Raw genomic sequence first — 27,930 nt, forward strand, 5'->3', positions numbered from 1 at the left:
AACATTTTTGTTGTATTAGGTTAAGGTAGTTTTGAGTATGATCAATGAGTATACTTGACACTTTCATATGCACGTCAATAATATGTTTTGATGTCTCGTAAATGGAAAGTTGTGTTGTGTTATTTTTTACCCCACCTGGCTTTCAAATTTGAAATAATTTGTTTGAGCTGCAGAATACCGCAATGGCTTGTGGTTATTGTCAAAAATATAATCTTCTCACAGGACTATGGTACCTTGATGCCCTAGATTTGTGTGTTTTGCAGAGAAAACACTGGCCATGTTGTGATCATCATTATACACCTCAACTTGATTTCTAGATGTAATCTTTATCTAATTGATCAGATCATGGTCTTAGATAAACTGGAAGAACACACATCGTTGAAGTGTTCAACTTAATACCAGGCACTTCTGCATTGAAAATGGCATTTGACTGCTTGTGATCAAAACTGTAACTTTGCACTACCTCTTCTGAAGAAAGTGGGGGTGGGATTTGCGACACAGTCATTCTCTTCAAAAGTGTTTACAAACAGTTCTCCAAGTCACTTTACTTTCAAACACCAGAGTTAACAGACTGTCTTGGATAGCAGGTGAAACGCTGAAGTCTTTTTGCATATTTGTCATTATAGATATGCAATCCTTTATATTCAAAGCAAAATGGTCTATTAATTCAGTATTGATTAACTATAGTTGTAGAAGTTAAAATATGTATTGTTAATATATGTGTTAGCTCAGTATTTATTTATTTGTGTCCCTTTTGGACAAATCCGTTTTTTGAATGTAATTAGCTGTCACAGTTTAAACTCCAGCACACTAGATTATTGTGTTCTCCATTAAGTATTCAATGGATCTCAACCAACTTTTTGGGTTATTTATTCATCAGGGTTCATCCTTTTTTTCTCAAACAGATTTTTTTCTCAACAGGAGAAATGTCTACCAACATCTCTGTGGTGGATTTAAACACCTCTGACACCAACCAGATGTGTGATGTCTTTGTCTACCAGAGAGCTGCCTTGATCATCTTCCCAATCTTCTACTCTCTGGTGTTCCTCATCAGTGTCTGTGGCAACTGCCTTGTCCTGTATGTGACCTGTCAGAAGAAGCAGAAGTTCAACTCCACGTCTCTTTACCTGGTCAACCTGGCTGTGTCTGATGCATTGTTCACATTGGCACTGCCAGGGAGAGTCACTTACTACATCAGACAGTTTGACTGGCCCTTTGGGGATTTGCTCTGCAGGCTGGCTACTATGTTGTTCTTTTCAAACACATACTCAGGTAAGGTGTGTGTGTGTATTGTATGGGGAAAACTGTGTAAGAGCTGCAGCATTCCGCAGTAGGTTGTTGTTATAGTCAAAAATAACTTTTTGTCACAGGTTTATATAAAACATTTACATTTATGCCCTAGTTTTTGCATGTGTGTGTATGTGTGTCAGTCTGTCAATTTTTTTCTCTGTCTGCTTGCCTAACTGATGGTTAGTGTCTTCTGTTTATTCATCCACCCATTCAATATTCCGTCTCCCTCTCTTCCACCAGGAATTGCCTTCATGACATGTATCAGTCTAGACCGGTACCTGGCCATGGTCCACCCCCACCGGCTACAGTACCTGCGGAGTGTCAAAGTGGTGCGAGGGGTCTGCTGCCTCGTCTGGCTACTGGTGTGTCTGGAAACTGCCCCCCTGCTCTTCCGTACCATGCTCCATGACCACAGAGGCCGACGAACCTGCATGGAGTACTTCACCTTTGAGGGTACTCGCTCCACCCCTTATCTTCTCTTCCTGGCCTGTACGGTTTCCTTCTGTCTCCCCCTACTGGTCATCATTGTGTGTTACACCCGGATCAATCTCAAACTGAGTCGCACAGCCAAACAGAACCCACTGACTGGCCGCTTGGGTCGTAGCCGCAGAGCCAACAATATCATCCTCCTCATCCTCCTCACCTTCGTCCTGTGCTTCAGTCCCTACCACCTCAACATCATGCAGTTCATGCTGAGGAAGATGCTGGGCCAGCCCAAGTGTGACGAGATGCGGGCATTCAAGGCTTCCCTACAGGTAGGACCTGCTAAAGTGAATGTCTGTATGTCAGTTGTTGGTCTGTTCGTTGGTCTGTTTGTTTGTCTGTCTGTCGGTTGGGGAGACTGTTGGTGTGTCTGTCTGTCTATAAAACATGGTAGATTTACATTTATGCCCGAGATGCATCCTGCTGTGTGTGTGTGTGTTTGTGTGTCTGTCTGGCTGTCAGTCAGTATATCTGACTGTTTAGGGAACTGTGAGTTTTCTTTTCTTTGTGATACATTGAAATCCTCAACAAATTTAATTAAAAAGGCATTGTGTCCCTGCAGGTGACTGTCTCCATGATGAACCTTAACTGTTGTCTGGACCCTGTCATCTACTTCTTTGCCATTAAGACGTACAAGCAGAGGGTGATGAGTCTGTTCAAGGGCTACCTTTCTACCCCTGCTCCTTTCTCCAAAACCGCCACCGACAACAGCAGCAGCAACACCTAAACATCAACACCAGTAGGAAGTTATAGTAGTTCTTTATTAAACCAGAAAGAAGTTGAGGAAGCTATTGAAGGGGATTGCACCTAGTTGATTTCTGCATCTAGGGTTTGATTTGAGGTGTTACATTTGTGTAACAAACTGAGAATTTTGTTTTGCGATAGTGAGCAAAGAATTATCAGGCTGTAACCATTGTTTGGGTGCTAGACCGTCTACAGCTTTGTTCACACTGCAGGCCTTAATACTCAAATCCATTTAGTTTTTCAAATCCATTTTGGAATACTGACTGTACAAACAGCAAGTTACAAGTGACCAAATCGAATTTGTGTGTGTTCAGACTGTAGTCAATTGCTTACATTGTTACTCAAGTTGTCATTGTAATTGCGGGTGTGTGTCCAGTTGTTGTGTACTGGTATTATGTTAAGGTGACTGACAACAATGCCTGCCATGGAAGTCTCCCAGTTGCTTTGAATGTTTAAAATCATAGCGTAAGAACACTTTTAAAGCCTCAAAGGATAAGGTGATCCAACTTTCAGAACTAGTCATTTTTGGCTAGCCAAAGCAGTCAACAAGCTTGCTAGGTAGCTGTTTAGCTTGCTAGCACAAATCACTAATGTGTTTGTAAACAATTAACAAGCTAGATAGCTACTACATGTTGTTGTCAAACTGTCAACTGAGAAGCCTGCAAACCACACGATACGCCAAATAACAGTAAAAAAATACTAGAAGGCAAATAAATCAGAGTTGACTGTTCAGACACAAGTCACATCATTTACAAATATGGTCCAAATTGGGTCTTGAAATATCCAATTCGATGTGCTTTTTGTCTGTTCAGACTGCAGAAAAAAGAATATATTAAAATCAGATATGCATTTTTTTTGTCACTTCAAACCAGTGTGAACAAGGCTTAATAAGATGCAATTAATATAGAGCAGCCTGATTTTGAGCTCAGCTTGAACTATCAAAACTGCAAACTGAGCCTAAAGGCAAAGGTCACTTATCGCTTATATTTAAGGCAGGGGAGCATATTGACATGGGGTCCATATCAAATTTACCAATTAATTCATTTCAAATCACTCCATATGTGTTTCTTTATTTACGTAATGCCTATACAGTTGGTGTAAATGGTTTACACTGTACATATCCCATTCTGTGTTTTATATTGCTATGCCCTGTCTAAGCTGGGAGGGGGGCTACTTACTAAGCAATATGGAATTGCTTTAAGCAGGTCATACCATGGAACATTTTGTTACTTGATTTCAAATGAGATTTTTTTAATATAAAAATGATTTGATGAAGAAGAAAGCATTAGCCTTTACTGCTATTAGCCCATACAAACACATTGATTCACTACATGGAACAACAGATAGTCCCCCCACCAAAGAAATATAAAGGAAGTTTGTTCTTAAGTGTCTGTCCTATACCTTTAACAAAACCTTTTAAAAACAACCCATATGTATGTGTTCGTGAGAGTCTAACCTTTACACAGATGGGTCAAACTGTTCGAAAGCTACAGACGGAGGTTGGCAGATTGGCTGTATCAACTTCTGATGCTTGTGGGGGTCGTAGAGCAAAACAGAGAACACCGTAGTGTTCATGAGAGACCCATCTTTCCATACAGAGATTATAGTTTGTAGCCCAAACCATTCGGACGCTACAGACAATTTTGTGAGATGTGTCATGGTCTGACAAACACCGCTCTAGCTCTGTCACCTTTGACCGCAGATGCGGAAGTGTAACATAGGCGGATGCGGTGGATTGAGATGCATCTAAAGCAAAAACAGATCTCTAGCTTAAACTGACAGAATTTTATGGGGAGTTTGTATTTATGCTAATTAGATTCCCACGTTAAGTGGTTTAATATGACTCAAATGTGTATATATAATTCAGTTATTTTTGTACAAAGAAATGTTACAATATTTTGTTGAAAACTTAATGAGTAAATATTTAATGCAAATGACGTAAGGTGACAAGTTCTTGATTTACAACATGTATAATTGTAATCTGTAAATGTCTGGCTAGAGATATAGGCTGGAGTTGGGGACATTTTCTGTATCATTTTACTGTACTGAATAATATAATCTGCAGCTGAATAAACATATTAGTCATCTCTCTGATGTATAACATTTGTTGCGGGTGGCCATTAAACAGACAGAAGGTACGATAATGAGTGGGTTCATTTTCAATGTGTGGAGAAAAAATAAATATGTGGACCTAGCCATGTAGAAACAATCTCAATGTATCAAAGCGTATAATTGAATTTCATCCGATTGTATTTGGACACTCGGTATATTTCCATTCCATATTTAGTTACACAACACAGCCAGATCACGGGAAAAACACCAGAGCATAAAAGTCAAACACAATGTTTTCAAAATTAACAGATTTGAGATGTAAAAGTAAATACACCTTAAAAGAGAATTACTCAAGTAAAGGTAAAAGTCACCCAGTAAAATACTACTTGAGTAAAAGTCTAAAAGTATTTTGATAATGTAATTGCTCAAATATTTTTTATTTATTTATTTCACCTTTATTTAACCAGGTAGGTTGCAACTGCAACCTGGCCAAGATAAAGCAAAGCAGTTCGACACATACAACAACACAGAGTTACACATGGAATAAACATACATACAATCAATAATACAGTAGAAAAATCTATATACAGCATGTGCAAATGAGGTAGGATAAGAGAGGTAAGGCAATAACTAGGCTATGGTAGCAAGTTAATTACAATATAGCAATTAAACACGGGAATGGTAGGATGCGCAGAAGATCAATGTGTAAGTTGAGATACTGGGGTGCAAATGAGCAAGATAAATAAATAAATAAATACAGTATGGGGATAATGTAGATTGGATGGGCTATTTACAGATGAGCTATGTACAGGTGCAGTGATCTGTGAGCTGCTCTGACAGCTGGTGCTTAAAGCTAGTGAGGGAGGTAAGAGTCTCCAGCTTCAGTTTTTTTTTCAGTTTGTTCCAGTAATTGGTAGCAGAGAACTGGAAGGATAGGCAGGCAAAGGAAGAATTGGCTATGGGGGTGACCAGTGAGATATACCTGCTGGAGCGCTTACTTCGGGTGGGTGCTGCTATGGTGACCAGTGAGCTGAGATTAGGCGGGGCTTTACCTAGCAGAGACTTGTAGATGACCTGGAGCCAGTGGGTTTGGCAACGAGTATGAAGCGAGGGCCTGCCAACGAGAGCATACAGGTTGCAGTGGTGGGTAGTATATGGAGCATTGGTGACAAAAACGGATGGCACTGTGATAGACTGCATCCAATTTGTTGAGTAGAGTGTTGAGGCTATTTTGTAAATGACATCGCCGAAGTCAAAGATCGGTAGGATGGTCAGTTTTATAAGGGTATGTTTGGCAGCATGAGTGAAGGATGCTATTTTGCGAAATAGGAATCTGATTCTAGATTTCATTTTGGATTGGAGATGTTCAAAGTGAATCTGGAAGGAGAGTTTACAGTCCAACCAGGCACTTAGAATATGTGGACAACTATAAAATACCTAAGTCAGAACGGTCCAGAGTAGTGATGCTGGACGGGCAGGCAGGTGCGGGCAGCGATCGGTTGAAGAGCATGCATTTAGTTTTACTTGCATTTAAGAGCAGTTGGAGGCCACGGAAGGAGTGTTGTATAGCATTGAAGCTTGTCTGGAGGTTAGTTAACGCCGTGTCCAACGAAGGGCCATAGGTATAGAGAATGGTGTCGTCTGCTTAGAGGTGGATCAAAGAATCACCAGCAGCGAGAGCAACATCATTGATGTATACAGAGAAGAGAATTGAACCCTGTGGCACCCCCATAGAGACTGCCAGAGGTCCGGACAACAGGCCCTCAGATTTGACATACTGAACTATATCGGAGAAGTAGTTGGTGAACCAAGAGAGGCAATCATTTGAGAAACCAAGTCGAAAGCCTTAGCCAGATCGATGAATACGGCTACACAGTAATGTCTCTTATCGATGGAGGTTATGATATTGTTTAGGACCTTGAGCGTGGCTGAGGTGCACCCATGACCAGCTCTGAAACCAGATTACATAGCGAAGAAGGTACGGTGAGATTCGAAATGGTCGGTAATCTGTTTGTTAACTTGGCTTTCAAAGACCTTAGAAAGGCAGGGTAGTATAGATATACTGTAGGTCTGTAGCAGTTTGGGTCTAGAGTGTCTCCCCCTTTGAAGAGGGGGATGACCGTGGCAGCTTTCTAATCTATGGGAATCTCAGACGATACGAAAGAGAGGTTGAACAGGCTAGTAATAGAGGTTGCAATAATTTTGGCAGATAATTTTAGAAACAGAGGGTCCAGATTGTCTAGATTTGGGTGAAGGAGAAGTGGGGGAGGTTAAGGCGAGTTACTGTGGGGAGCGCAGGGCAGTTGCCCGGGGTAGGGGTAGCCAGGTGGAGAGCATGGCCAGCTGAATAAAAATTCTTATTGAAATTCTCAATTATTGTGGATTTATTGGTAGTGACAGTGTTTCCTAGCCTCAGTGCAGTGAGCAGCTGGTAGGAGGTGCTCTTATTATCCATGGACTTTACAGTGTCCCAGAACTTTTTTGAGTTTGTACTACAAGATGCAAATTTTTGTTTGAAAAAGCTAGCCTTAGCTTTCCTAACTGCCTGTGTATATTGGTACCTAACTTCCCTGGGAAGTTGCACACCACGGGGGTTATTCGATTCTAATGCAGAATGCCACATGATGTTTTTGTGTTGGTCAAGGGCAGACAGGTCTGGAATGAACCAAGGGCTATATCTACTTCTAGTTCTACATTTTTTGGAATGGAGCATCCTTATTTAAGATGGTGAGGAAGGCACTTTTAAAGAATAGCCAGGCATCCTCTACTGAGGTCAATGTCATTCCAGGATACCCTGGCCAGGTCAATTAGAAACGCCTGTTCGCAGAAGTGTTTTAGGGAGCGTTTGACAGTGATACGGGGTGGTCGTTTGACCGCAGACCCATTACGGACACAGGCAATGAGGCAGTGATCACTGAGATCTTGGTTGAAAACAGCAGAGGTGTATTTGGAGGGTGAGTCAGTTAGGATGATATCTAGGAGGGTGCCCGTGTTCACGGATTTGGGGTTGTACCTGGTAGGTTCAGTGATAATTTGTGTGAGATTGGGGGCATCAAGTTTAGACTGTAGGATGGCCAGGGTGTTGAGCATGTCCCAGTTTAGGTCACCTAGCAGCACGAGCTCAGAAGATAGATGGGGGGGCAATCAATTCACATATGGTGTCCAGGGCACAGCTGGGGGCAGAAGGTGGTCTACGGTGAGAGTCTTGTTTCTGGAAAGGTTCATTTTTAGAAGTAGAAGCTCGAATTGTTTTGGTACAGACCTGGATAGTAAGACAGAACTCTGCAGGCTATTTCTACAGTAGATTGCGATACCGCCCCCTTTGGCAGTTCTTGGCGGAAAATGTTATAGTTAGGGATGGAAATTTCAGGGGTTTTGGTGGTTTTCCTAAGCCAGGATTCAGACACGGCAAAGACATCCGGGTTGGCAGAATGTGCGAAAGCAATGAATAAAGCAAACTTATGGAGTAGGCTTCTAATGTTAACATGCATGAAACCAAGGCTTTTACGGTTACAGAAGTCAACAAATGAGAGCACCCGAGGAGTAGGAGTGGATCTAGGCACTGCAGGTCCTGGATTAACCTCTACATCACCAGATAAACAGAGGAGAAGTAGGATAAGGGTACGTCTAAATGCTATAAGAACTGGCCGTCTAGCACGTTCAGAACAGAGAGTAAAAGGAGCAGGTTTCTGGGCATGATAGCATAGATTCAAGGCATTATGTACGGACAAAGGTATGGTAGGAAGAGTACATTGGAGGTAAACCTAGGCATTGAGTAATGATGAGAGAGATATAGTATCTAAAGATGTTTAAACCAGGTGATGTCATCACATATGTGGGAGGTGGAACAACATGGTTGGTTAAGGCATATTGAGCAGGGCTAGAGGCTCTACAGTGAAATAAGACAGTAATCACTAACCAGAACAGTAATGGACAAGGCATATTGATATTAGGGAGAGGCATGCGTAGCCAAGTGATCGTATGGGTCCAGTGAGTGGTTGGGCTGGCTGGGGACATGGCGATTCAGACAGTTAGCAGTCCGGGGCTAGCAAGCTAGCAGTTAGCAGGCCGAGGCTAGCAAGCTAGCATAAGGGCCTTAGAGGGATGTCACTTTGGGGAAAGTCTGCTTTTGCTTCCTCGTGCGGCGACGTCGAGGAGTATCAAAAATATCAAAAGTAATAGTATAAATCATCTCAAAGTCCTTATATTTAGCAACCAGACGGCATAATTTTCTTGTTTTTTTAATTTATGGATAGCCAGTGCCATACTCCAACACTCAGACATAATTTACAAACGAAGCATGTGTTTAGTGAGTCTGCCAGATCAGGGGCAGTAGGGATGACCAAGGATGTTCTCTTTATTAGTGTGTGAATTAGGCAATTTTCCTGTTCTGCTTAGCATTCATAACAAGTATTTTGGGTGTCAGAGAAAATGTATGGAGTAAAAAGTAAACAATTTTCTTTAGGAATGTAGTGAAGTAAAAGTTAAAGTAATCAAAAATGTAAATAGGAAAGTAAAGACACACCAAAAAACGACTTACAGTAAGAAGTACTTTCAAGTATTTTACACCACTGTATATGACTTATGTTCAGTGAGCATTTCAGAATGTTAAGCGCTAACGAATCAATTTCCTGCAACACTTCAGTTTTTTCATAACTCAAAATGATGTAACAAAGAACAGAGTGAATCGTATAAGATATACACATTGAAACCCTTTGATAATACTGATCTTAATCATAGTTTTTCTTAGAAGGTCATACTTTCCAGAGAAATGCTTAACATACTGCTAAACACATTTATATGCAGGCAACCTGTAAACACACAAAGACATGAAAAGGAGATATAAATATGATACTGAATGAAATGCATCTCCTTTTCTCCCTCACCGCACATACACCAACAACATGCACACACGTATGCACCAGCGGCAGCCCACCCATTGGGGCGTTAGGGACACCATCCCACTTGTGATAAAAATAAATAAAGAAACATTTGATTGGTCAACCAAAAATGTTTTAAAATATTTGCAGTGAAAAAATATACAGTGTGTATATATATATATATATATATATATATACTATATACACTACCATTCAAAAGTTTGGGGTAACTTAGAAATGTCCTTGTTAATGAAAGAAAAGCAAATGTTTTGTCTATCATGAAATTGATCTGAAATACATTGTAGACATTGTTAATGTTGTAAATGACTATTGTTGATGGAAACTGCTAATTTTTTTAATGGAATATCTACATAGGCGTAGAGAGGCCCATTATCAGCAACCATCACTCCTGTGTTCCGATGGCACGTTGTGTTAGCTAATCCAAGTTTATCATTTTAAAAGGCTAAATGATCATTGGAAACCCCTTTTGTAATTATGTTAACACAGCTGAAAACTGTTGTGCTGATTAAAGAAACAATACAACTGGCATCCTTTAGACTAGTTGAGTATCTGGAGCATCAGCATTTGTGGGTTCGATTACAGGCTCAAACTTGTCGGTCCATTCTTGTTCTGAGAAGGCTATTCCATATGAGAAATTGCCAAGAAACTGAAGTTCTGTTACAACGCTGTGTGCTACTCCCATCACAGAACAGCGCAAACTGGCTCTAACCAGAATAGAAAGAGGAGTGGGAGCTATAGGAGGATGGGCTCATTGTAATGGCTGGAATGGAATATTTGGAATGGAGTCAAACATGTGGTTTACATGCTCTGTTTGATGTGTTTGATACCGTTCCATTCACTCCATTCCAGGCATTATATTGAGCCTGTCCTCCTATAGCTTCTCTCACCAGCCTCATCTGGCACGCACGCACCCACCCCCACACCCACAAACACAGTCTTGTACAGCTAACCTTGTCGGGACACACAATTCAGTCCCATTCAAAATCCTAACCCAAAAACCTAACCCTAAACCTAACCCAAGCTCCTAAACCTAAACTAACCCAAGCTTCTAATCCTAACCCTTAATGTAATTCCAAAACGAATTCTAACCATAACCCTAAACCCACTAGAAACAGCATTTGACCTCATGGGGACTAACAAAATGTCCACAGTTGGTCAACTCTTTGTTTGTTTACTCTTCTTGTGGAGACTTCTGGTCCTCACAATAATAGTTAAAAACATCCACATACAGTGCACACACACACACACACACACACACACACACACACACACACACAGACACACGGAGCGTGTGTATGTGGGGGGTATGCAGATACACGTATCTCGCTCTACATCCTCACCCACCTGCCATACTTCCCCTCACACACACACATTCCTGCTTACCTTGAGGTGGTGTTACATTTCTCTATCTCCAGGAAGTGGTCTGTTTATAGTGCACTGTAACTATCATATAGCTCCATCTCTATATTTAGATGTAGAACATTGCCAGAGTGTGCAGAAACAGTGTTCCATTACTTTTCAGAGAAAATCAGGGTAAGGCACACAGGCAGCAGTACTGCAAATGCAGGCTGATATTTATTGTTGTGCCCTGGAGGCAGCACTGAGCGATTTCTGCTAGATGTGACAGCTGCAAAGTCAAAATTGCCTATATTGTAAAAACGAACTAAAACAAAAATGTGCTTTTAGGTATTAATTTACAGTTAGGGTTAGGCATTATGGATAGCAGTGTGTTTAAGGTTGGGGTTAAGGTCAGGGTTAGGCTTAACAGATTTTATGACTTTGTGACTGCACCAGGTCGTGAGAGCCTCCAGAACAAGATTCGTGATGACGCTAACCCGCAATGCAAACTGTGCCATAAAGGCACTGTGTGGTTATTGTGGAAGACATTGGTTACGTTCCAAATGGCACCCATTTCTCCATATTGTTTACTACTTTTGCTTTTGACCAGGGGGCTATGGACAAAAGCTATAGACAAAAGCATTACACTTTTAGGGAATAGTTTGCAATTTAGGATATATTCATTATTAAGGTTGTTACTGTGTGGGGAGATGGCTCGATGCCTCAGCTGGCTGTATAGGCTCCCATGCCTCAGCGGGCTCGATAGGCTCCCATGCCTCAACTGGGTGAACAGGTTCCCGTGCCTCGACCGAGGCAACCGGGGAGGTCTCAGCCGGGTTGTTAGGCTCTCACGCCTTAGCCGGTTCGTCAGGTTTCTGTGCCTCAGCGGAGGCGACCGGCCCGCTCCTGATCCCCGGGATCGTCCCTGTGGTTGGCATCCAGCCTTGTGCCAGGGAGTGGGTACTGTCACGTAAGCTCTATCTTAAAATACTTTAAGAGGTCAACATTGCCAGATTCCTTCACTCAATACAAACACCTAAAAAATACAGTTCAAAGGATGATTGACAAAGAGAAAGAGTCCTCTATAAGAGCAAGATCCAGCACAATAAAAATGACCCCAGTTTCAGTTGTCCCCAGTTTCCTGTCTGGTTATTTTCATTTCATTAGAGTAGGGGTCTCCAACCTTTTCTAGTATGAGAGCAACTTAAAAAAAATGAAACATGTTGTGAGCTCTTCTCTTCTCCTCTTCCCTGCAACTCTTTCCCACAACTCTTCCCCATGTAGTTAGTGCACAAGAGAAAGTAATGCACTGTGTTTCCTGACAATATACTGTACCTGGTAAATTAATGGTTAATAAATCTGTCCCCCCCACACAAATTATGTTTTATATTTCCCCAAATTATGTTTTCTCAGTTAAATTTTTTCTAGTTTTGGATTTGTTTTAGTTTTTCACTCTTAAAATTACAATTATTCATATCGAAACAACTAAATTGGATGTTCTGAGTCCATGTCAATGCTTAAATCACATCCGAATACCATTTTCTCCACTGGAAGAAAATTAAGCAATGTAGATTTGTTGGTGCAATTTCCCTTTATTTGCTCATCTGGCCATTTAATTGTGCATCTAGCGAGTGAAGAATGCACAATCTAATGTGCGGTCGAGCTATGATTCTGCACTGCTGCTGCTAATTTCATGGCAAAGTTTGCAAATAACAAATAATAGATAGAAATGATATACTTACTCATGATATACTTCTGCCAGCTAAGCCTACTTTGCAGTTAACATTTAATTGAGAAGGTTTTGGGGAAAGTATTTCTGTCAACCCATAAGACGGTTATCATATCACCTGGCTACGCACAGTGTGATAGACATGGGCAACATTGCTGGAAATTAATCGGCATAAATTGTGTTAGGTTTGACAAGCCAATAGTGGCTAACCAGGAGTGGGATAATGTCAATGTTGCGTTGATTAGGTATTAGCTGGGAGCATGCAGTGTCTGATACTTGTGACCGTTTGTGATGGAACATATGAAAATTACTTTCACAATTGTTTGGCGAGTTTCTCATACATAACATTGCTGCAGAGGAATGAAATGGTGTACAAACCATATTAAATCCATAAACCTTAAGAAATAATTTATGGGCAAAATGCTTTAGTACTGCACAGGCTTAAAGAAAGTATAATTGTTTCAATGAACGCTACTTGGTAATCTATTTAATTCCTTTTAAGGTTTCCTCCCTATTGATGATGTATCTGAGATGTATTTTCTTTTTATGCTATAATCTTGTGTATATTTTGTTTTCATATAAACTTTTTTGTGTCATCCTCTATAGTTTTAATGGCATTGTACTGCATCCACATGTGTGGTTGTACTGTGTTTAAAGGTCAACTGCCCCTTAGAACAAATTTCTCTGGTTTTAAATGGCCTATGTGACTTTGATATGAGTCAGGAACATGAATACAAATGTCAAAATTGACTACAAAGTGTAAATAGGAGAATTTTGGCAGAATCACGACTTACTGGAGGGTTGGGTTTGGATGACTTACATTCCCACTTTTGCTTTATCTTTATCTTGGCCAGATCGCAGTTGTAAATGAGAACTTGTTCTCAACCGGCCTACCTGGTTAAATAAAGCTGAAATAAAAATGTAATAAAATGTTTTTTTTTTGCCTGTAATCGAACCCACAAATGTTGATGCTCCAGATACTCAACTAGTCCAAAAAATGCCAGTTTTATTGTTTATTTAATTAGGACAACAGTTTTCAGCTGTGCTAACGTAATTGCAAAAGGGGTTTCTAATGATCAATTAGCCTTTTCAAATGATAAACTTTGATTAGCTAACACAACGTGCCATTGGAAGACAGGAGTGATTGGTTGCTTATAACGGGCTTCTGTACGCCTATGTAGATATTCCATACAAAATGTGCAGTTTCCTGCTACAATAGTCATTTACAACATTAACCATGTCTATAATGTATTTCTGATGAAATTGATGTTATTTTAATGGGGGAAAAATGAGCTTTTCTTTCATAAACAAGGACATTTCTAAGTGACCCCAAACTTTTGAATGGTAGTGTATGTCATACCATCTAACGCATAACACAATAGTCACCACTATAGTTATAACCATACTAAAACATTCTCATATCAATTAGTCAATATACACCAATCCCTCCTCTGGAACAACGATCACTCTTACGTTCCACGACACCTAAAAACATATTGACTTGAACAGGGAAGCGAGAAAGTGCATGATTAATAATTTCACACCACCCTTGATGCGACTAAGACTGGGTGAAATAACCGTCCATTCGTTCCGTTCTATGCCCATGTGATGCTAGTCTCCATGCATGTCCCCTTCATTTTTATCCATGGGTATTAACGCAAGACACAGACTATTAGCCTTGTAGGTAATGAATTTTACCGTATCATCCAGCAATCCATATGTATTGATGAGATTTAACATTGCAATTCTGACGACATGGTAAAACAAAAACCCCTTCATGGTTGACTCAAGCTATCATCTAGTGTTCTCTAATAACCTCCCTCTCGGAGGACACTTAAAGATAAGGCTTCTGGAGAGAAAAACCCTCCCGAGATCCAATCAATTCTAGCAATGCCCACAACCCTCACAGTTTGAGAGTAGCTCCCTCTCACTGTGTCCGAATCATAATTAAAACCTTTTATAAATTGTCCTATCCAAATTTAGAATAACAGTCTTTATCAAATGAAATTTTATTTGTCACAAACACATGGTTAGCAGATGTTAAAGTGAGTGTAGCGAAATGCTTGTGCTTCTAGTTTCGACAGTGCAGTAATATCTAACAAGTAATCTAACAATTAACCAACAACTACCTATAACCCACAAATCTAAAGGGGTGAATGAGAATATGTACAATTAAGTATTGTATATGAACGAATGAAGGCCGAACGGCATAGGCAAGGTGCAATAGATGATATAAACAACGGTATATACAGTGCCTTTGCGACCTTTTGCCACATTTCAGGCTTCAACCATAAAGATATAAAACTGTATTTTTTTGTGAAGAATCAACAACAAGTGGGACACAATCATGAAGTGGAACGACATTTATTGGATATTTCAAACTTTTTTAACAAATCAAAAACTGAAAAATTGGGCGTGCAAAATGATTCAGCCCCCTTAAGTTAATACTTTGTAGCGCCACCTTTTGCTGCGATTACAGCTGTAAGTCGCTTGGGGTATGTCTCTATCAGTTTTGCACATCGAGAGACTGAAATTTTTTCCCATTCCTCCTTGCAAAACAGCTCGAGCTCAGTGAGGTTAGATGGAAAGCATTTGTGAACAGCAGTTTTCAGTTCTTTCCACAGATTCTCGATTGGATTCAGGTCTGGACTTTGACTTGACCATTCTAACACCTGGATATGTTTATTTTTGAACCATTCCATTGTAGATTTTGCTTTATGTTTTGGATCATTGTCTTGTTGGAAGACAAATCTCCGTCCCAGTCTCAGGTCTTTTGCAGACTCCATCAGGTTTTCTTCCAGAATGGTCCTGTATTTGGCTCCATCCATCTTCCCATCAATTTTAACCATCTTCCCTGTCCCTGCTGAAGAAAAGCAGGCCCAAACCATGATGCTGCCACCACCATGTTTGACAGTGGGGATGGTGTGTTCAGGGTGATGAGCTGTGTTGCTTTTACGCCAAACATAACGTTTTGCATTGTTGCCAAAAAGTTCAATTTTGGTTTCATCTGACCAGAGCACCTTCTTCCACATGTTTGGTGTGTCTCCCAGGTGGCTTGTGGCAAACTTTAAACAACACTTTTTATGGATATCTTTAAGAAATGGCTTTCTTCTTGCCACTCTTCCATAAAGGCCAGATTTGTGCAATATACGACTGATTGTTGTCCTATGGACAGAGTCTCCCACCTCAGCTGTAGATCTCTGCAGTTCATCCAGAGTGATCATGGGCCTCTTGGCTGCATCTCTGATCAGTCTTCTCCTTGTATGAGCTGAAAGTTTAGAGGGACGGCCAGGTCTTGGTAGATTTGCAGTGGTCTGCAGTGGAGATGTTGTTTCCTACTTTCACCACCTGGGCACGGCCCGTCAGAAAGTCCAGGACCCAATTGCACAGGGCGGGGTTGAGACCAAGGGTCTCCAGCTTGATGATGAGCTTGGAGGGTACTATGGTGTTGAATGCTGAGCTGTAGTCAATGAACAGCATTCCGCAGTTTTGGGTCGACTACTGGAATTAGATCCATTGTCCTGGGTGGGGGTCCGAACGGAGGCTCCGCTTCGGAAAAGTCGTATACCTAGTCGTAATGTTAGTAAGTTGACGTTGCTCTTATATCCAATAGTTCTTCCCTGCTGTATTCCTTTTGTCCAGATGGGATAAGGCAGTGTGCAGTGTGATGGTGATTGCGTCGTCTGTGGACTTGTTGGGCCGGTATGCAAAATTAAGTGCGTCTTTGGTGGCCGGTAAGGCGGAGGTGATATGATCCTTGACTAGTCTCTCAAAGCAGTCCATGGTGACAGAAGTGAGTGCTATGGGGCGGTAGTCATTTAGTTCAGTTATATTTTCCTTTTTGGGTACAGGAACAATGGTAGCCATCTTGAAGCATGACTGAAGCATGACTGGGAGAGGGATCAATTTAATATTTTCGTAAACAAACCAGCCAGCAGGTCAGCACATGCTCTGAGCACGTGGCTTGGTATTCCGTCTGGGCCAGCAGCCTTGCGAGGGTTGACACGTTTAAATGTTTTACTCACGTCTGCCACGGAGACAGAGAAGGCGCAGTCCTTGTTAGCGGGCCGCGATGGTGGCACTGTATTATCCTCAAAGCGGGCAAAGTAAGTGTTTAGCTTGTCTGGAAGTGTGACGTTGGTATCCGTGACGTGGCTGGTTTTCTTTTTGTAGTCCGTGATGTCCTATAGACCCTGCCACATACGTCTCGTGTCTGAGCCGTTGAATTGCAACTCCCCCTTGTCCATGTACTAGGATCTCACTTGTTTGATTGCCTTGCAGAGGGAATAACTACACTGTTTATATGCAGCCATATTCCGAGACCTCTTTCCATGGTTAAATGCAGTGGATCGCGCATTCAGTTTTGCGCGAATGCCGCCATCCATCCACGGTATCTGGTCAATAGTCACAGTGGGCACAACATCTACAATGCATATAGGTCGACGTTGTTCTCTGAGGCTGACCGGAACATATTCCAGTCCGCGTGATCAAAACAATCTTGAAGCGTGGCTTCTGATTTGTCGGACCAGCATTGAATGGTTCTTGTCACTGGTACGTCCGCTTTGACTTTCTGCCTATTAGATGGTAGGAGCAAGATGGCGTCGTGGTCCTATTTGCAAAAGGGAGGTCGGGGGAGGGCTTTGTGTGCATCGTGGAAGTTAGAGTAGCAGTGTTCGATGGTAATGCCCATGCGCATAGCGCAATCAATATGCTGGTAGAATTTAGGTGGCCTTGTTCTCAAATTTGCTTTGTTAAAATCCACAGCTCCAATAAATGCAGCCTCAGGATATATGGTTTCCAGTTTGCAGTTTGATGGCCATCTTGGTGTCTGCTTGAGAGGGAATGTACACAGCTGTGACTATAACTGAAGAATTCTCTTGGTAGGTAAAATGGCTCTCATTTGATTGTAAGGAATTCTAGGTCAGGGGTGAGCAGAAGGACTTGAGTTCCTGTATGTTGTTATGATTACACCATGCGTCATTAATCATGAAGCATACACCCCCGCCCTTCCTATTCCCAGAGAGGTGTTTATCTCTGTCGGCGCAATACATGGAGAAGCCAGGTGGCTGAACCGATTCCGACAGCATATCCCGAGAGAGCCATGTTTCCATGAAACAGAGAATGTTACAATCTCTGATGTCTCTCTGGAAGGCTAGTTGTTTACTCGGGAGCAGTGAGCGATGTGTACGTCTACAGAGCCTGACTAGGTGGCCACTTCGCTGCAGTTTTGGGTCGACTACTGGAATTAGATCCATTGTCCTGGGTGGTGGTTTGAACAGAGGATCCGCTTCGGAAAAGTCGTATTCCTAGTCGTAATGTTAGTAAGTTGACATTGCTCTTATATCCAATAGTTCTTCCCTGCTGTATGTAATAAGACTTAAGATTTCCTGGAGGAACAATGTAAGGAATAATACATAAAAAAATACAGCATCATTTCCTAAGAAAAGTCTTATTGAAACACATTCCCAGAACGTTATTTAATTACCTTTAAATAACCTACACCTTCTGTCCTGAGAACATTAATTATACCTCCCAAGAAAACCACCTAAAATGTATGTTCCCAGAACAGGCAACATATTCACTTCCTTTCCCAGAAAAAAAACATTCAGTTTTACCTCAGGAACCTGAGGGCGTCGTTCCCGGAACCAATGGCAAACCAAAAACATACATTCCCACAGCTAGATAGGATAGCCAGCTGAAGCTATCACCAAGCTATGCTAGCTAGCTGCTGTCAGCTTGGCTAAATGCAAAGTTAGCGAAGGCTTTAGCCTACATATAGAGCTGAATTAGCTGACCATCTTCAGATGGAGAGTCAGTCAGGAGGGTAGAAGTGTATTTGGAAAGTATTCAGACCCTTTTTCCACATATTGTTATGTTACAGCCTTCATCAATCTACACACAATAACCCATAATGACAAAGCGATAACAGATGTTTAGAAATATATCCAAATGTAACAAATATAAAAAGAGAAATAACTTATTTACATAACTATTCAGAAACTTTAGTATAACACTAGAAATTTAGCTCAGGTAAATCCCGTTTCCATTGATCATTCTTGATATGTTTCTACAACTTCTTTGGTGTCCACCTGTGGTAAATTCAATTGATTGGACATGATTTGGAAAGGCACACACCTGTCTATATAAGTTCCCACAGTTGAAAGTGCATGCCAGAACAAAAACCAAGCCATGAGGTTGAAGGAATTGTCTGTAGAGCTCCAAGACAGGATTGTGTCCAGGCACAGATATGGGGAAGTGTATCAAAAAATGTCTACAGCATTGAAGGTCCCCATAGAACTCAGTGGCCTCCATCATTCTTAAATGAGAGAAGTTTGGAACCACCAAGACTCTTCCTAGAGCTGGCCACACAGCCAAACTGAGCAATCGGGGGTCCCCAGAGTCCCCAGAGTTCCTCTGTGGAGATGGGAGAACCTTCCAGAAGGACAACCATCTCTGCAGCACTAATCAGGCCTTTATGGTAGAGTGGCCAGATGGAAGCCACTCCTCAGTAAAAGGCACATACAGGACTCTCAGACCATAAGAAACAAGATTATCTGGTCTGATGAAACCAAGATTGAACTATTTGGCCTGAATGCCAAGCCTCACGTCTAGACGAAACCTCACACAATTCCTACGGTGAAGCATGGTGGTGGCAGCATCATGCTGTTGGGGTGTTCTTCAGCGACAGGGTCTGGGAGACTGGTGAGGATCAAGGGAAAGATGAAAACTTCTCAGGACCTCAGACTGGGGTGAAGGTTCACCTTCCAATAGGACAATGACCCAAAGCACACGGCCAAGACAACACAGGAGTAGCTTCGGGACAAGTCTCTGAATGTCCTTGAGACAATTCAAGAGCCTTGAATTGAACCCAATCAAACATTTCTAGAGAGACCTGACAATAGCTGTGCAGTGACGCTCCCCATCCAACCTGACCTAGCTTGAGAGGATCTGCAGAGAAGAATGGGAGAAAGTCCCCAAATACAGGTGTGCCAAGCTTGAAGTGTCATACCCAAGAAGACTTTAGGCTGTAATCGCTGCCAAAGGCGCTTCAACGAAGTACAGCGTAAAGGGTCTGAATGCTTATGTAAATGGAATATTTCAGTTGTTTTTCTAACAACCTCTTTTTGCTTTATCTTTATGGGGTACTGTGTGTAGATGGATGAGGGAAAAATAACAAAACGTGGAAAAAGTCAAGGGGTCTGAATTCTTTCCGAATGCACTGTATATAAAGACAAGATTAAATCAATAGTCTGGTGGGTGACAGTATTAGCCTATCACTTGTGAATTATATACACTACCATTCAAATGTTTGGGGTCAATTAGAAATGCTCTTGTTTTTGAAAGAAAAGTTTTTTTGTCCATTAAAATAAGATAAAATTGAACAGAAATATGGAGTAGACATTGTTAATATTGTAAATTACTTTTGTAGTTGGAAGCAGTTGATTTTAGTTAACACAATGTGCCATTGGAACACAGGAGGGACGGTTGCTGAAAATGGGCCTCTGTACGCCTATGTAAATATTACAATAAAAGTATTTTCCAGCTACAAAAGTCATTTACAACATTAACAATGTCTACACTGTATTTCTGATCAATTTGATGTTATTTTAATGGACAAAAAAATTGCTTTTCTGTAAAAATTAAAGACATTTCTAAGTGACCCCAAATGTTACAATGGTATTGTATTATCACTTGTGAATGCCCAATGCATTCCTTTTTTTTGCAAATTTCTCAAATCATAGTCCCACACCTGGTGTAGACTAGCCCATAGGCCTATATGTTTTGAAAAAGTTTGTATCACAACTTAAAGTAGCCCAATAACTTCTTAATAGGATCGGACCCTTTTTTTCAATTTTCGCCTAAAATGACATACCCAAATCTAACTGCCTGTAGCTCAGGACCTGAAGAAAGGATATGCATATTCTTGATACCACTTGAAAGGAAACACTTTGAAGTTTGTGGAAATGTGAAATTAATGTTGGAGAATATAACACATTAGATCTGGTAAAAGATAATACAAAGAAAAAAACATGTTTGTTTTTTGTTTTGTTTTTTCATCATTCTTTGAAATGCAACAGAAGGGCCACAATGTAGTATTGCAGTTTAGGCATGATTTAGTGTATGTTAGTGTATGCAGTGTATGTGCACAGTGTTTGACTGATCCAATGAACCATTGTATTACTGTTCAAAATGTTGTATCAAGTCTGCCCAAATGTGCCTAATTGGTTTATTGATACAGTTTCAAGTACATAACTGTGCACTCTCCTCAAACAATAGCATGGTATTATTTCACAGTAATAGCTACTGTAAATTGGACAGAGTAGTTATATAAACAATAATTGAACCTTTATGCAAATATATCATATACTGTATGTCTATGTACTGGGAAATGTTCTTGTTACTTAAAACGTCATGGTAATCACATTAGCACAATGTCCCAGCTACAACAGGAATGGTCGTTTTGTTAGATATAATCCTTCTTTATATCCCAAAAAGTCAGTTTAGTTGGCGACATCGATTTCAGTAATCCACTCGTTCAACATGCAGACAAAGAAGTTCAAAAAGCTACCGCTAAACTTTGTTCAAACAAGTCAAACTATGTTTCTATTTAATCCTGAGGTATCCTAAAATGTAAATAAACTATAATATTTAATACGGAAAGAAGTATGTTCAATAGTAAAGTAAAATTAGTAAGCGCGGGTCCTCTTCCTCGCGTGCCAACAGACTGATATTGTAACGGGACTCTTTGTACAAAAACTCAAAATTCTTCAAAGACTGTTGACATCTAGTGGAAGGCACAGGAATTTCAATCTGGAAACTGGAATTACATAGAACCCATAGATTTCCATTATAGGAGCCTGGGAGAGCCTGCCATATTAATTGTGTTATAGTCTCATAGATTATTTTTACATTTCTACAAACTTCAAAATGTTTTCTATCGAATATTACCAATTATTTGCATATCCTGGCTTCTGGGCCTAAGTAACAGTCAATTTACTTTGGGAATGTCACTCAGGCAGAGATGGAGAAAAAAAGACCCTATCCCTATTCATTTGGCATCTATCGCAGCCCACAACTATCCCAACCTATTTATTTATTACACAGAATAGATCAATTTTTAATCTATGGGGGATGATAGATTGACTTAGGCTAGTCCTTTTGCTGTTTGTTAGGCCTATTCATCTTATTGGCTGACAAAAAGTAAATGTGGACAGTTCTTCCAATATCTTCAATATGCACCTCGGAATTGGATTGCGTCCCTGATATGTGACCCGATTCAGGAAACTTGGCATATGTCGCATGTCATGACTTCACAGGACAGCTGTTTGAACGAAAAACATTTTTATGCGCCACCATAAGGCAAAATGTATCGCGTAGTAAAACTGCATAAACCTAATGTCAAGTTAAAGTGTACTGTTAGCTAGCTAATGTTAGCTGGCTGGCTGGCTCGCTAGCTAACGTTATGTGTATGCTTTCCACATTCTGGAGCACCGAGTTTTGCAATCAGTGGAATTCGAGTATGACAGCTAAGGAGATTGAGGAAACACTAGTCTGGATTTCATCGTTATACTAAGGGCAACCATGCATGGCATCAGACAGGAGATGTCCAACCATGATGTATACTGGTAAGATTTTCAGATATTACACGTTTCTAATTTTCGCAGAAAGTGGTTTAATTTCAAGTGTAATGTTAGCTAGCTAGTTTGTTGGCTGGGTTGCTAGCTAACGTTATGTGTATGATCTTATTCTTCATATCTCAGACACATTTGCTTGACTAGTTATAGCCATAGAACCTGGTTGGTTAGCTACCTGCAGATTCATGCAGGGTAGTAACGTCATGAGTTGTGATTATGGTCCATTGTTTAGCTTAGCTAGCTACATGTCTTAACAGAGTACTCCACTCTAATTTTGACAGAGTACCTCCACCAAATGGAGGTATTTTGGATATAAAAATTATCTTTATGGAACAAAAGGAACATTTATTGTGTAACTGGGAGTCTCGTGAGTGCAAACATCCAAAGATCAAAGATAAGAGATTCATTTTATTGCTTTTCTGACTTTCGTGACCAATCTACTTGGCTGCTAGCTGTTTGTAATGTTTTGTCTTCTGAGAGAGATGTCTTTACATAAACGCTTGGTATGCTTTCGCCAAAAAGCTTTTTTGAAATCTGACACACCAGGTGGATTAACAACAAGCTAAGCTGTGTTTTGCTATATTGCACCTATGATTTCCTGAAAATTAAATATTTTTTGTAATTTAATTTGAATTTGGCGCTCTGCAATTCAGCGGATGTTGACATAAATGATCCCACTAACGGGATATGTTAGAAGTTATCAAGAAGAAGAAGTTATCAAAAGACTCTCCTCTTAGTGTACCAGAGCGCAGAATAACTCATGAAGTTTTGAATGCTCAACACCCATTGAATATGTCTGGTGTCAGTAAACATCGGAAACAAAGCGCAATTCAATAATTTGCCGGCATCACAGTTACAGTCACCAACGCTCTGGATAACATGAAAAAAGCCTAACCAGCTCTGCTAGGGCAAGTAAAATGGTCAGAGTGAACTGTTCTCTCATTTGTGTCTGGAAGTAGGTTGCCAATGTCAGAGCTTTCGAAACAACCTTATTTATTGGCCAGAGCGTCCAGTATGCGCTCTGACTTTACTAACGGACAATCTGACTAGGATGAGTAATGTTCAGTGAGTTGTTCTCTCTCTCTTAGATGTCTGGAAGTAGCTGGCAAGTTAGTACAGAACGGTTGGATAAATCCCCTTAAAGAGATGGGTGGGGATAAGGCTTAAGAGGATGTGAACAATGCTGAATGGGTGTTGACAAAGAAGGCCTATTCAATAGTAGTACCAAAACATTGAAAGACGGTTTTCTCAAAAGTGAGTTTACAAGTTGATCAACTTTCAAAGCATAATTACTTTCCCATTGTTTCCTCAAATTCCATCTATGATACACCATTTTGTAGCTCTGAGTCGCTACTTTTATCCAATGTAAAAAAAACATACATTAAAATGTTGCTACATGAGCCCGAATCCAGGTGGAGTCACATATGTCTGTCTTCACTTGTAGCCTGTGAGAAGGACCTGATCACATGACGGAGAACCATGTGAGTGAGAGGTGCTTCGGAGCACACAGCATGCAGGGAGAAGGGAATTCTAATTATTATATTCAGCCCAAGGGCACAATGGCCACTGGCCACAACAGGCATGGATCGTTTAGGGGGTATTACGGTCACACAAAGGGGATGAAACCTGGAAATTTGAGGCATTATCAAGTGCTTGTCAAATTGTGAATGAGAGAATAGTGAAGTGTGTACAGCCTGTGCAAAATATTACATGTTTCTAATTTTCACAGAAAGTGGTTTCATTTCAAGTGTAATTTTAGCTAGCTAATGTTAGCTGGCTGTGATTATGTGCTAGCTAACATCGCTAGTTAAGATTATGTGTATTATCTTATTCTTCATATCTCAGACACATTTGCCTGACTAGTTATAGTCATAGAACCTGGTCATGAGTTGTGATTTTGGTCCATTGTTTAGCTATCTACATGTCTTAACAGAAGACTCCACTCTAATTTTGACAAAGTATTTTCATTTCAAGTTAAAGTGTACTGTTATCTAGCTAACGTTAGCTGGCTGGCTCGCTGACTCAAGTTAAGTCATGCGTTGGGATTCATTGTTTACCTAGCTAGCTATCTAGCTTCTTAACAAAATACTTCTGTGTGGACCTCGTTTTGTGTACTGGGGCATTGTCATGCTGAAACAGGAAAGGGCCTTCCCCAGCTTTTCAAATGTAATTAATTTGTTTTAAAAAAATGGGGAAAAACATAATTCCACTTTGACATTAGGGGGTATTGTGTCTAGGCCAGTGACCAAAACATTTATTTTTAATCCATTTTAAATTCAGGCTGTCACACGACAAAATGTGGAAAAAGTAAAGGGGTGTGAATACTTCCTGAAGGCACTGTACATGTCGCTTACTTGGAAACCGGGTCCCCATAATTTCCCACTCTCCCTTGCCAAAAAGCTTGAAGCCACAGGGCTCTTCTCGCAGGATCTATTTCTGTAAATGGGAGCATTGCGACCCGTAAGTTGCAATTTTTGACCTGGTTACATTACCTTGAACAACACAGTAGCTTTCAAGGGGTATAATGTATTATATGGTTATGTTGTAGTACTACTGTCTACCAGCAGAGGGAGACATTGACTGAACAGATTAAGATGTACACAGTCTATATTGGAATCCCAAATGTGGTCCTGAGGGAATATGTGGCATTATTTTATCACGTTGTCATCATGGCTGACCAAGGGTTTGTTAATGAGAACCATTATAATGAATATTTGGTTTTAGACATGTCATTTAAGCATGGCTTCCCCATAAAATAGGTTTTAAAGTCAATCACTAAGATTATCTAGGTATAACTTTATTTATTAAATTATTTAATGTCAATCACCAGTTATACCTAAAATGATCTATTATATTGACAAGATGATAGAATGACCGCCCTAAAAATGGAAATACATGTCTTCAAAGCAGGCAGGAGGAGGCGAGATCAGGTGGAAACATTCTAGCCAAGCAGGGCAGATACGGGTGTGAATAACAGGCATAAAGTTCAAAGAAATTCTCCACTTATATCAGTACATTTGTAACAACCTAACCATTACAAAACTTATGTTCCATCAAATAAGCCGTACATAGGAAATTAGCAATACCATTTTTTTATGACCAAATTCGACACTCTCAATCACCTCCATACAAAAATTCCTCACTTTGTGGTCTATTTTTGTGGACAGATTTTGGGCAGAGTAAACACTTGTTTCACCTCTTCCTTTCTGTTACAGTTTTTTACAATCCCTTTGGCACTAATTTCAGAACCTTGTGGTCATTGTTCAAAACTCTAGACACAAAACTCAAAACGGTCATCACTTGTAACACAGGCTGTCCAATGTTCAAAACATTGCATTGTGCATTCATATCTTTAAAGTAACCTTGCACTTGCAGAATCATTGGTTCAAATATCAAAGGAACATTCATTTAGATCACCCAAACACAAGATACCGATAGGTTCACTGTGTAGTTGTTCGTTCATTCATTAAATAATGTAGTACAAAATATGTGATACATGTTTCATTATGGTACTACACTTAAATACATCACTGTAAAATGACCAGTAAAGAGAATACTACAGACACAGTGGAATCATTGAACAAAATGTGAAATTTATTGATGAAATACAATAAAATCACTGATTCAAAGGTTTCTTTGAATCAAAGCAGGTAAAGTCCCCCCTTATCTCAGCTCGCTGGTCACCATAGCATCTCCCACCTGTAGCACACGCTCCAGCAGGTATATCTCTCTAGTCACCCCCAAAACCAATTATTTCTTTGGCCGCCTCTCTTTCCAGTTCTCTGCTGCCAATGACTGGAACGAACTACAAAAATCTCTGAAACTGGAAACACTTATCTCCCTCACTAGCTTTAAGCACCAACTGTCAGAGCAGCTCACAGATTACTGCACCTGTACATAGCCCACCTATAATTTAGCCCTATCAACTACCTCTTTCCCAACTGTATTTAATTTATTTATTTATTTTGCTCCTTTGCACCCCATTATTTTTATTTCTACTTTGCACATTCTTCCACTGCAAAACTACCATTCCAGTGTTTTACTTGCTATATTGTATTTACCTTGCCACCAAGGCCTTTTTTGCCTTTACCTCCCTTCTCACCTCATTTGCTCACATTGTATATAGACTTGTTTATACTTTATTATTGACTGTATGTTTGTTTTACTCCATGTGTAACTCTGTGTTGTTGTATCTGTCGAACTGCTTTGCTTTATCTTGGCCAGGTCGCAATTGTAAATGAGAACTTGTTCTCAACTTGCCTACCTGGTTAAATAAAGGTAAAATAAATAAATAAATAAAAAGCAAAAATAATTAGCTACAAAAAAAGAAAAAAACTACAGTAAAACATCAACTGCAGTGTTCCTCACCTGGCTTACTGTAAAAAGCAAAACAAAGGATTGATTGCTGTACTTCTATATTTCCATCAACCCTGTCTTGTGGATTTGGCCAAAGGTTCTCATCCACATCACAAAGGATGTTTTCATTAGCCAAACATCTTGGGAAGAATCTTCAGGCATGGCGAATCCAGGCCTGACACTAGTCTGCCGCGATGTCATTGCATGCGTCCTCCATGGCCTGGAGAAGGGTGGCTTGTTCGTGAGAGCGCCTACAATATACCTTCCACCTCCATGTGGAGAAAAATCCCTCAATCGGGTTTTAGGAAAGGAGAGTATGGTGGTAAGTACAGGGTGGTAAATTGTGGATGGGCCTGAAACCATGCTTTGCACCATTGGAGCATGGTGGAACCTGACATTAACCCACACAATGACATAGGTCATGCCATCAGCTCTACATACCTTATTTAGCCCATCAAAGAAGGTTACATTAGAACAGCGAATCATGTGGCTGCCTGCAACTCAATATATAGAGTGTATAGAGTAGAGAGCTTTAGTTGTTGTTCGACCAAACATTAGAACGGGCAAGATGCATAATCTAAGATACTTTGACTGTGGTATGATTGTTGATGCCACACATGGTGATTCCAGCATCTCAGAAACAGCTGCCTTCCTGTGATTTTTACGCACTACAGTCTCTAGAGTTTACAGAGAGCGGTGCGATAAACAAAACACATTCAGTGAGCAGCAGTTCTGTGGGCAAAAACACCTTGTTAATGAGAGAGGTCAGAGGACAATGTCCAGACTCATTCAAGCTAACGGAAAGGCCACATATGCTCAAATAACAGCTGTTTTAAACAGTGGTGTGCAGAAGGGCATCTCTTAACGTACAACACTGTGAATAATTCAGGCTGTTGTGGAGGCAAAATGGGGTCCTACCCAGTACCAGATAGGTGTACCTAATAAAGTGGCCGGTGAGTGTACAGTAATGTCAAATCTGAAAACATGGTCTGGAAAAGTGGTACATGGGACCATAGAAACAGTATCTGATAAAGAATAATGGTGAAATATTACATCCATAGATAATGTAGTCCAATTAGTTGGTTCCACGGTAATTGGTGTCAATGGATCTCATTATCCTGAAACTTTCATGATCGAAACATGGAATATTATTTGTCAGTTTCCATAAAACTATGCATTAAGAGTAATGCAACAGTTACTTATCATTTTGAAGAGTTGTATCAATTGATAGTTAGATCATTGTAATGAAATGAATAGACTGTCATCTCAGATGAAACGTGTGAATTGCATTTTGAAATGATAATACTTTGATGTTAAATTGTCATTTTAAACAGGTGATTTTAGTTCATTGAACAAATGATCTTAGTTTTATTTGTATTGTATCCAAGAGTTTTGAAAAATT

General features: G+C 40.3%; 1 protein-coding gene and 1 long non-coding RNA gene across 2 annotated transcripts; one reads left to right on the top strand and one right to left on the bottom strand.

The window, feature by feature from the left end:
* Window positions 1–854: 854 nt before the first annotated feature.
* Window positions 855–4,085, bottom strand: LOC118944514. Its single transcript, XR_005039852.1, has 2 exons — window positions 3,974–4,085; window positions 855–1,087 (listed from the first exon to the last, which is right to left on the bottom strand). It is a non-coding gene; the product is annotated as an uncharacterized LOC118944514 (long non-coding RNA).
* Window positions 868–3,978, top strand: si:ch211-184m13.4 (uncharacterized protein LOC798560 homolog). Its single transcript, XM_021596827.2, has 3 exons — window positions 868–1,272; window positions 1,531–2,045; window positions 2,336–3,978. Exons 1-3 carry the CDS (start codon window positions 927–929, stop codon window positions 2,498–2,500), a joined length of 1,026 nt encoding a protein of 341 aa, XP_021452502.1. The 5' UTR covers window positions 868–926; the 3' UTR covers window positions 2,501–3,978.
* Window positions 4,086–27,930: the final 23,845 nt, after the last annotated feature.

This window comes from Oncorhynchus mykiss, chromosome 3, assembly GCF_013265735.2.
Source record: "Oncorhynchus mykiss isolate Arlee chromosome 3, USDA_OmykA_1.1, whole genome shotgun sequence".
Classification (NCBI taxonomy): domain Eukaryota; kingdom Metazoa; phylum Chordata; class Actinopteri; order Salmoniformes; family Salmonidae; genus Oncorhynchus; species Oncorhynchus mykiss.

Bases quoted from the DNA above. Each gene is read 5' to 3' on its own strand.
- si:ch211-184m13.4 (XM_021596827.2), top strand. From the start codon at position 927: ATGTCTACCAACATCTCTGTGGTGGATTTAAACACCTCTGACACCAAC. The intron at 1,273-1,530 runs GTAAGGTGTGTG...CTCTTCCACCAG, and splicing joins CTTTTCAAACACATACTCAG to GAATTGCCTTCATGACATGT. The intron at 2,046-2,335 runs GTAGGACCTGCT...GTGTCCCTGCAG, and splicing joins CATTCAAGGCTTCCCTACAG to GTGACTGTCTCCATGATGAA.